This window comes from Xiphophorus maculatus, chromosome 9 (genome assembly GCF_002775205.1).
Source record: "Xiphophorus maculatus strain JP 163 A chromosome 9, X_maculatus-5.0-male, whole genome shotgun sequence".
NCBI classification, from domain to species: domain Eukaryota; kingdom Metazoa; phylum Chordata; class Actinopteri; order Cyprinodontiformes; family Poeciliidae; genus Xiphophorus; species Xiphophorus maculatus.
The window spans coordinates 14,061,240-14,071,548 of record NC_036451.1 but is presented as its reverse complement, the minus strand read 5'-3'; the positions used below and the strand labels follow the sequence as shown (position 1 = coordinate 14,071,548).

At 38.8% G+C, this 10,309-nt stretch overlaps 1 protein-coding gene across 4 annotated transcripts; it reads left to right on the top strand.

The window, feature by feature from the left end:
- Nucleotides 1–246: 246 nt before the first annotated feature.
- On the top strand, nucleotides 247–9,787 carry tab3 (TGF-beta activated kinase 1 and MAP3K7 binding protein 3). 4 transcript variants are annotated; one of them, XM_023339640.1, is made up of 8 exons: nucleotides 247–427; nucleotides 1,085–1,256; nucleotides 2,358–3,366; nucleotides 3,475–3,606; nucleotides 4,839–4,999; nucleotides 5,407–5,500; nucleotides 7,863–7,946; nucleotides 8,940–9,787. In XM_023339640.1, the coding sequence occupies exons 2-8, from the start codon at nucleotides 1,155–1,157 to the stop codon at nucleotides 9,077–9,079; spliced, it is 1,722 nt and encodes a 573-aa protein (XP_023195408.1). In that variant the 5' UTR covers nucleotides 247–427; nucleotides 1,085–1,154; the 3' UTR covers nucleotides 9,080–9,787. The 4 variants fall into 4 exon arrangements, with proteins under 4 accessions (XP_023195408.1, XP_023195406.1, XP_023195405.1 ...); XM_023339638.1 differs by having other exon boundaries at nucleotides 1,100–1,256; nucleotides 2,358–3,606; XM_023339637.1 differs by having other exon boundaries at nucleotides 2,358–3,606.
- The last annotated feature ends 522 nt before the right edge of the window (nucleotides 9,788–10,309 follow it).

Below are 10,309 nucleotides of genomic sequence, written 5' to 3'. Positions count from 1 at the left end.
TTTCTTAACATTATGGTAAGACATCTGCCTTAGCATTGTGACATGGAAAGATAGGCTGTCGTATCAATATAATAGATAAACAAACAAATAAATAAATACATTCTAATTCTAAATAGTGAACATTTTGTAATTCGGGACTCCGCAGCTCTTAACATTATGAATAAGATGTGGCGGCGCGTTAGTAACGAAGGTTGCTTTTAACTGTAGGACGCTTTTTGCGGCGTCACACCGGGAAATCCTGACATTATCGCGATAAACTGACTGCTATGCAGTTCAGTTGCAGGGGCCTGACGCTGGAATGCGAAACTACAAGTTATTTCGCCGAAACAAACAAACAGAAAAACATCTCCCCGTGGTTTCCGAAACATCGAAGCGTCCCTCTGTAGACAGCTATGGTTTTAAACGTAACCGAGACTTTTAACCAATGGTAAGTTTAATAAAATCGTTGACTGGCTTTAGCAGGGTTAGCTGGTCCATTAACAGCCGGGGGACTGAGACAGCTGAGCAGCCTCAAGTTAGCATTAGCAAAGTTAGCTGCTTGGCAGTTTAGGAACTGAGTTAATCTTATTTAAAGAGTCATCCTGTTTAGAGGATTGGACTGCTAAATTAGTACAAGGTGACATTAGAAAATCTCTCAGGAATAGTAACTCCGTGTCTCAGTGCGACCACGCAGGACACAGGTGCGGCTGTTTGTTTGGGTGATGTTCCGGAGGCTAACTGACGTTGATAAGTAGCCTGCTAGCTGACGGCGGTATGTCGTCGTTGCCTGGTGCAAAAGTATGGCGAAACAAACAGAATGACAGGCGCCTTGCAGTTCTGCATTAATGTGAGTGAACATGCACAAGCCTTGCTTAAGTTGTTCCTGCGATCGTAATGAACTTTAATTTTTCACGTTGATGAAATATGTGCATTCTTGTTCTTGACAGTTCAAGCTTGCTATGCCCCTTAAGGACTGCTTCTCTGATATCTGTAATGACATTACTGCTGACACATAGGGTGTGTTTGAAGCAATCAGTAAGCCAACAGGTTTATTGCAAGCTTTTCCCTCTGACATGAGAGTTTGATCACCGTTTTTATCGTTTAGCCTCTGCTTCTTCAGGGGATGAGACGACGCATGCACCTTTGGGCCCTTTGACTCTCTGTGTGGGTTCAGGATGGCGCAGGGAGGCTCTCAAGTAGACTACCACATCCTGCAAGACCTCAAGCAGCGATTCCCAGAGATCCCAGAGGGAGTAGTTTCTCAGTTCCTTCTACAGGTAAATGCACTCTTCAGATGGGTATGAGCTTTTTCTGTAAAAAAAAAAAAAAAGTTGTATTATTGGTTTTCTGCACCTACAAAACCTATTTGTCATAGAATATTTTTTGCCCCAACAAATTTCTTTTCTCTACAGTATATTTAGATGTGTACTCTAGAAAACAGATAGATTCGTTCAAATGAATGATTTTGACTTAAAGCTGAATATCATTCATATGCATTATACCATATTTTTGCTGGGTTGTGACATTTAGATGTGCTTCTAAAAAGATGCAATTTTGTTTTTTGGCTGTCATTTTCATTTATATTCTTTTACTTGTAAATAAGTCCCAAATGACTTCAAAATAAATCAGAGGTGTAAATCTAAACTGTAATGACAATCTGGTGGTTGCTTACACATTGTATGACAAATATTTGGCTTATAAAATTTCACAGTTCCTTTGGCAATGAAGAAATAAAAAAAAGAAAAACTAAATATGTCATTCTTATTATATTAATGCAGCTATACTTTAGGGTTATATGCTAAGATTGTGGTGAGTTTGGATAGTTGCCAATTGACTTTTTTATCTTTTGTTTTTATGAAGGCAAAATCTTTGTGGTTAAAAAGTATGTAAAACTAAAAGTTCAATTTATAAACAGATAGTCAACTTTTTTGAGATGATCCACTCACAGAGCCATGTAAGATGTAATTGCCAAATAGTCCTCTTTTACTTGAAAATTATTTACTGAAACCTATGAGAAATATGCAATATGTAAATAAACTCCATAAGTTTTAGTGTTGCACCGGATCCTTGTTTGCCAATTTTCTCCATTTTCTCCCCCATATTTAACCCACTCTTAGTTAGTGTAAGGCATTCATTAAAGACATTTTATTGTTGCAAATATATGTTCTTTCAGATTAAATAAAATATCCACTAGTATGTAGTACAGTATAATACTGCAATCTTTCTGCAATCTCTCCAAATAATTTGGTTTCATAACCACTGGTTACCATCTTCTAATTCCTTTATTGACCTGAGCTGTAAAGTTGTTGGATTAACTTTTGAACTCTGTTATTTAAGATCACTGAAATGATCTTAACTCAGCATTTTGACTCTTTCAGAACAACAACAATCTGGATGTTTGCTGCCACCTGCTGTCCCAGGAGAGTAACAGATATCTCTATGGTGACTTCCATCACAGTCCGGAGGAGATGCGAATGAGTCGAAACCACATGCTACACATTAGCTTGGGCTATCCAGGTTCAGAGGCTGGAAAGTCAAACGGAGGAGGAGCGGGAGTGGGGCGCTCCTTGGTGCACAGCACCAGCGACGGTCACATCGACCCTCAGCGGCCGAGCTACCCTGAACCCCTGTCGGCTCCCGCCACCATGGCGCCCTCCCCGAGTTACAATCCTTTTTTTATGAACGATCAGAGTCGCTCATCCAGCACGCCCACGCCTCCTCCCACAATGCAAGGCATGTCCCCCACATATACTCCAGTTCCACGATATCCTATGAACCCTATTTCTGTCACTCTTCCACAAACTATACCTACAGTCCATCAGGCTCTGCAGATTCCTCCAGGGCACTATGTTAACAGCACCAATAGCACCCTGTACATTCGGCCCTCCCCCTCTCAGAGCCCACAGCCAGCTCCCTGGCCGTCCCCTGGAGCCCCCGTCTACCAGCATCAGCAGTCACCATACAGTACCCCTACATATGGCTCCCCTTACAGCTCACCTCAACATCAGGTCCAGCCACAACCACAACCACAGCCTCAACCTGGGCACCAGCAATACGTCTTCCTCCCCATTAGCCCCCCAAATCTCACAAATATGCCCTACCATCACCAGCAGCAACCTCCGCCACAGTACAGGCCCTACCAACCGAAAACCGCTCTCACAAAACAGATAGAAATCGCCCTGGAAGGACAAAGACCTCGCAGCAACTCGCCTGTTCACACCCCACACTCCCAGGGCTCGCTTTACATGGCAACAAGCCCCTCACCTAGCTCCCCGTCGCGGCCCATCACGATCGGCGGACCCCCTGGACCAGCGACTTTTCACCCGGGAATGTACTTGCAGCACCAAGGCAACACAAGGCCTCGGCAGGCATCCTCCCCCCAGCCAGGCCAGTCTGCCTATACCTTTAAAATTAAAGTGTCCCCTGGAGGCCAGGTGCAAAGACCACCCAGCTCACCACCTGTCGCTGAAGCTGAGTCTCTTCTCAACATTGTAGATCAGGGTGCGCACAGCGCCACCCCAGCACCCATCCTGCCCATCTCCGCCCTGCCAGGGAACATCGCCAGTCAGTTTCAGCAATTACCCCGACGCTCAAGCTCAGCCTCTGATGACTATGCCTACACACAAGGTAAGTGCATTAATTATGTGTTATTTTTTTATTATTTGTTTTTAAATTTTCTTTCAGTCCATTTGAGGGTGTAAAGATTAGAGATGCACCAGTCAGTCAACCAAGAGTGAAGTTACAGGGGTTTCCCTTCATTGCTTCTAATTGATGGTTAGTTGATCAAATTCTGAAAACTTTTCTGTGTTTTTAGTGTGACCTCCAATGTACACTTTAACATTATGACTAAATACATCTATTTAGATTTTTGGTCAATAATTCTGTTTTTCCATTTAACTCTTTCAATAACAAATGGTTTAATGAGTCATTAAGGCCTTCTAGTAAAACAGTAGCATGAACAGGAAATTACCCAAAATTGAACAACAAATAATTTTCAGTTCAAAGCTGTGATCTATTTGAGTCAAACTTTCCAAGGTAGCAGCTGAAAATGCAATAAAACATTTTCTCTGAATTCATAATTCCTACTTGGAAAGTTTGCGCATTCAGAATGGTGCAAGTTGCAGATGTTTTCATTTAGCAACACTTCCAATAGTTTCTTTTTAAACCAGTGCTCCATGCAATGCTCTGAAACCTATTCGTAAATATGTTGCTTTAGTGTCTGAAATAGAGATGCACCTATGAATCATCCAGAGGTCAAGTACTGAGAAAAACATTATTAATTGTTTTTTTTATCTCTTGATAACATGCATCAGAACTCAGAACACCTGCATTTTCCACTCTGTAAACATGGCTAATTTACTTCTAAACCTATGAGCAAAATATTTAGGCAATTAAAAATGTATGTAAAATAAAATCTGAAAAAATGCAGTTAGAAGGCTAACATGATGCAACATGATAGCCTTGTATTTATTTCCTTTCATTCATTTTTTTTATTGTCATTATCAAATTGTAATTTTAAAATTCCCTCTTGCATTTACTTAAAATTATAGAAGTGTGCAGTGTAATCTTTGCATAATTTTTCAGTTCGCTGCCTGATATTTAACCCTTGTATTCTTAAGTTGTCTGAAGTTAAATGATTGAAATCCAAATATGTTTTGCTAAGCAATCTTTTGAATTTCTCCAGAATGTAATTGTTAGCCTCCTCTAAAGCTAGCTGTGCTGTTTTGTATGGCATGATTTGATTGTGTTGTCATGTTGAAGTACCAACAGAGCACTGAAGAGAGAAATGGCTGTAAATTAAACAGCATTCCTCAGTCCTGATTTTTAAACATGTTTATAATCGATGTCCATCCCCACAGCTCTTCTGCTCCACCAGCGGGCGCGGATGGAGCGTCTGGAAAAAGAGCTGCACATGGAGACGCAGAAACTAGACCAGTTGAAGACTGATGTCAATAACATGGAGTACGACGCCCTCCAAAGGCGTTTTCGACGGGTCAACTCCACACATCTTGTTCCCAGAGTAAGGATCGCAATGTGTACAGTGCCTTAAAAAATAATTGTCCCCCTTGCTTTTCTTTTTTGTCAGAATTTTTCAGACCATCAAACAAATTTGATCAAATTAAGATAATTTGAGTACTTTCCAAAGCTTGTTTTCCGATAATGCTTTAATTTATCAAGGGATAAAAGCAAATCAAACCAATTTATTATGTGCCAAAACAAAGATTAGCCACTTTCCTCATTCAAATTCACTCAGGCCTATTTCCTGCCAGAATGCAGCAGTATCCAAGAAATATTTCTGGTCATCATAATAAAAACAATCTATAAAATACTTCATATTTTTAATAAGAACATTTTGAAAGTTGGATCGGGAATATGAAATGTTTTAAGGCGTATCTAAACTGACCGGGATGTTTTCATTGACTGCAGCCGGAGGAGATTACCCGACTTCGAACTCACAACAGACAACTGCAGATTGATATTGACTGCACACTGAAGGAAACGGATCTGCTGCAGTCCAGAGGTAGTACACACACGCGCACACACTGGCTTAAACATAAATAACATTTGAGTGTTTATGTAGATGAGTGTGTGTCTAATTTATTTAAGTGGGCTGATTCTAAAAGAACCAAGCATCAAAGCAGACAGAGTTGGACCTGAAATGATTGATGGATTTTGTTACTCTCTTTATAGATGCAGTGTTTAAATGGCTGGTTGCTCTGTAGCAGAAAACAAGCTGATCCATAACCGACCCCCCACCCTGTCAATGCTCAATTTGGTTGATACAAAACTCCTGTTGATCCTAACTGATAGAAGCAATAACTTTTGTGTGATGAGTAGAAAATTACTTTCAATTTCTTGTCTATTTATGTAGCATGTTACACTAAAAATATCCTGTTGCTACTCAGTCATCAGATTAACCTTTATTTTACCGCTGCTAAAGTTTTATTTCTGTTATTTGGTTTATTTAGTAGTTGCACTTTAAATTTAGATAAAATCTATAAAATGATTTATGGTTTAACCTCACTCTGAACACAATTTCATCATAGTTGTTAATGTGATGCAGTACATCACCTCACACAAATATTCAGACCCATTTATTCACATTTTGTCACATTCAACCAAAGGTTTGATGAGTCCTGAAATCAGGGTTTCCCTCAGTGTATTATAAGCCTGGTGGGCCACCAGGCTTTACTTGTTCCCCCACCAGGCTATGCATTGTTTATTTTTTTAAGTTTTTAAATATTAGCATTTTTTAAGACTTTATAGTTGGTGTTTAGGTATTAATATTCCAATTTTTTCAATCACACATAATTATCAAGTGATATTTTCAAATTTCCTATTAATTTTACATGTTTTAACTCAAAAATACGACAAGCCGCTGGATGAATGACTGCCTTAACACCCAACCCCCAGGCTTTGCAAGTTTTCTGCGGGAAACCTTGCTAAATGTAAAACCAAAACTATGATGGAATGGTTTAGATTGAGGCACATTCATGTTAAAATGCCTTAGTCAGAGTTTATACGTAAAACCAGTAGAGAATCTGTGGAATGTGTTTTTTACAGTAAACATAAAATCTGACTGAACTTGAATTATTTTACAAAGTAGAGGGTAATGTGGTTTCCTGGTTTGCAAGCCTGGAAGAGAGATTTTCAAACGACCTGCAGCTCCAAATGCATTGAAAAGTGACTATGCAAAGCATTGATTGAAGGGGAGTTATTTAAAATAAACTTCATTTAAAATAATATTAGATAGTGTTTGATATCTTCCCAGTCATACACTATTTTCTGTTGGTATCCTCCAGTTCCAATAAAAAACACAGACATTTATTGTAGTAATGTGACGAAATGTGAATGCTAAAGGGATAGAAATACTTTAACAATTACTGTAAGTGTAAATGTACAATTGTATTTTTTTTCAACCATCTTTAATATAGTGTCAGTTTCAGTCAAGAAACTTGGCTTAAAGTTTGCATCATGTCAACAATGTGAATGACTGAAGCTTGTGTTTTTTTACTTTTTGATTTTCTGTTCAAGTTATAAGTAATTTTATGCTGCTATTTCTGATTTCATTATGTGCTTAACCCTTTAACTATCACCCCCAAATTGCTAGCATATATACTATATATATATATATATATATATATATATTCCTTTATTTAATCAGGTAAACCCCGTTGAGATCTAGATCTCATTTTCAAGAGGGACCTGAGCAAAAATTTGCAATACATAGCAACCTGGTTACAAGATAAAAACAATTAATACATATGCACAAGTATAAAACAATAAAAACAATTTAAAAACAAGGACACTGTTTCATAGAATCTTGTTGCCTATCTTTAAGAACTGCTCGAAATAAGTCCAGTGAAATCATTTCCGACATCTTAAGTTCAGACTGCAACTGATTCCACTCTGTGGGGGCCAACACACTGAATGCCTGCTTCCCTTTTTCAGTTCGAAAGTGTGGGACATGCAGAAGAATAATGTTATTGGAGCAAAGAGAACAAAAACTGACAGTTCTATGTAGGAGAGTGGATAAATATGCTGGGGTTAGACCGAGTAAAGATTTATACATCAAGATCATTAAATGATTGTTTCTCCGTACACTTAAAGGAGGCCATTCAGCTTTTGCGTACAAATCACAATGATGTTATCCAATGGGTCCATGATGATACTGGTGTCCTTGTGACAGTTTACATAACTAAAAAGAACAAATAATTGATACAGTTCACAGCAAAACATTTTTTGCCTTTTTTTTATGGGCTCCATCTTTTCTGAAACTTTGCAGTGTGGACAGCTTGAACTGAGACTGGTCTGACTTTAAGGTGTAAGTGACACTCTAAAGTAAACAAATCCAAACTCTTATTTCTGTTGTTTTTCTACAGGGAAGTTTGACCCAAAAGCAATGAGTAACTTCTATGACAATATTCAGCCGGGTCCGTTGGGTCCGACCAATCCTGGGAAGAAAGGTTAGGAACATTTGAAACTATTAGTGATAAAGGCTTTTGAAACTACAGTAGGTACAGTTTGATTTAGAATCTGGCACACTTTTGTTTACGAGTATCTTGTTAACCCTTTTTTAAATTTTTACATTTATTTTTTTAATTCAGTTTATTTAAACATTAATGTTGCATTGAGATATAATATCTTTTCAGCTAGAATTTCATGGTTAAGATGATCTGAAAAAACCTGACAAGTTAACACAATGAGTATAACACAACAAATACCCAAGACATGTAAAATAATATGCATCAAATGGAAACTACAGTTCAAAACAGCGATGCTCTTCTACTAAAGCTGTTTGTAGTAAATTGTTTGAAATGAATAAGTGAATGTAATAAATGAAAGTTAGATATTCTCTGGAGATCAGAGCATAATTGAAGAACCCAATTCTGTTCTGCCGTCTGGAAAGTGTGAAATTTGATTCAAGTGTTTTCCAGCTCCGGATAATTATGAACAAAAGGAAATGGTGATATATCTGCATATTTCTGGTCCCATCATCTAAAACAGTGTTTCCCAACTCTGCTCTTCTAAGCACACTGCCCTGTATGTTTTACACGTATTCCTGCTTCTTCACACCTGATTCAGATTATTGCTGTTCAGTCCTATTAATCAGTCATTAGTTAAAGTCAGGTAAGCAGGGAAATGGTTATTAAACAAACAAGTAGGTCAGTGTGCCTTAAGGACCAGGAAGAAAAACATTGATCTAAAATTCCTGTACGTCCATCCAGTGACTGTGGTTTTTGCAGGTTTTACTCTTATAGCAAGAGCACTGCAGAAATGTTTGATGAACTTTAGTCTATGCTTAAAAAAAGATTCTGGAAATGTATATCCATAGCTGGATCTAAATGTATCCCAAGATTATTTTAAAAAGTATTAAAAAAAAATTGGTGTTTTACCTGAATTAAGTGTTTTTGTGCTTGATGTATTTACAGTTTTTTCCTGTCGTTTTTTTTCTTTAGAAGGGGAGCAGGCCTCCAAGCCGACGCCTCAAAGAGACGAGGATTTTGAAGGAGCTCACTGGAACTGTGATAGCTGCACCCTCCTGAACCACCCTGCACTCAATCGCTGTGAGGCGTGTGAGATGCCACGCTACAGCTGAACTCGGCATGGCACTGCGTCGCCCATCCCTGCCCTAATCTTTGCAAATCTTCAGACACCCTGGAGATTTGCTCAGAATCGACTCTCGGAGTCTTGACGTCTGCTCCTGTCAATCGATATACAAGTTCCCCTTTCCCCCTTCTACCTGCTGAGGAAGAGCCACTATCTCCCCTCTGATTTCTTCTCCTCCTGTCCAATACTGTGCACTATGATCATTGTTTTCTTTGGTGGATCATGAATCTCCTGGCATTTGTCGAAAAACAAAAAAAAGGGGGCTGGAAAAGGTGCAACCGCAGCAGTGACGGGGACAATGTGGTTTCTGGATGGAGGAGAAGCGGCTGTGGTTTACTTAGGGAACATTCCAGGCAGGGGAGAGTGACTGCCCTGTTTACACTGTGCCCATTACTGAACTCGGAAAGGAGGCACGTCCACTTTAATCCAGGACTTGTGTGTTTCACAATGACAGCGGAACAATGAACGAAGTGGTATGTAAGTTGTGACAAATGCGAATTGTAGATTGTACACTGTATCCGGCTCCGTGTGGGAGCTCGTATCACTGAAAGAACACTAAAAGACACTTGCATAAAAAGTATGCGCTTTGTACTTTTATGCATATTATGCCACCATGTATTATGTGTTCAGAAGATGTTGATTTCCTGTGCAAATGCCTCAACTTGCTGTACTTAATAAAAGAGCTGATTCTATGTGACTTGACGACACAAAACCGCAATTTCTTTTGATTCCTGAACCAAACTTTTATTTTTCCTCCAGTATGCGTTTATTATGTTGATCATCAGAAACATTGCAGCAAACGGTAGTGACATGCACATGCTCTCACTTTGTGAAAATGAAGCACCACGAGGTTGATCAATGCATTCATCCTCACATCAAACCTGCTGCACGTTAAACTCTGTTACTTTAAATACAATTATTATTAACCCCCGCTTTAATATCAAACTTAAATATACAACTTTCCTCAACTACAGTAACTTTTGTCCTTGTTACCCATTTTTTTTGTTACATTTCAGCATAGTGGGAAGATAAACAAGCATCACATGGGGAGCATTGTGAGCACATGCTGAGGAGCATGATCACCCAGACTGTGCAAAGGTTTTCCCACAGGGGCAAAAATCAAAGTTGAAAGGATTTTCAGGTCAAAACTTTTTAAAAGTTAAGTTCTAAGATATATTTATTTTTGTGTTTTAAGATTTTGTAATTCATTCTAAGACTG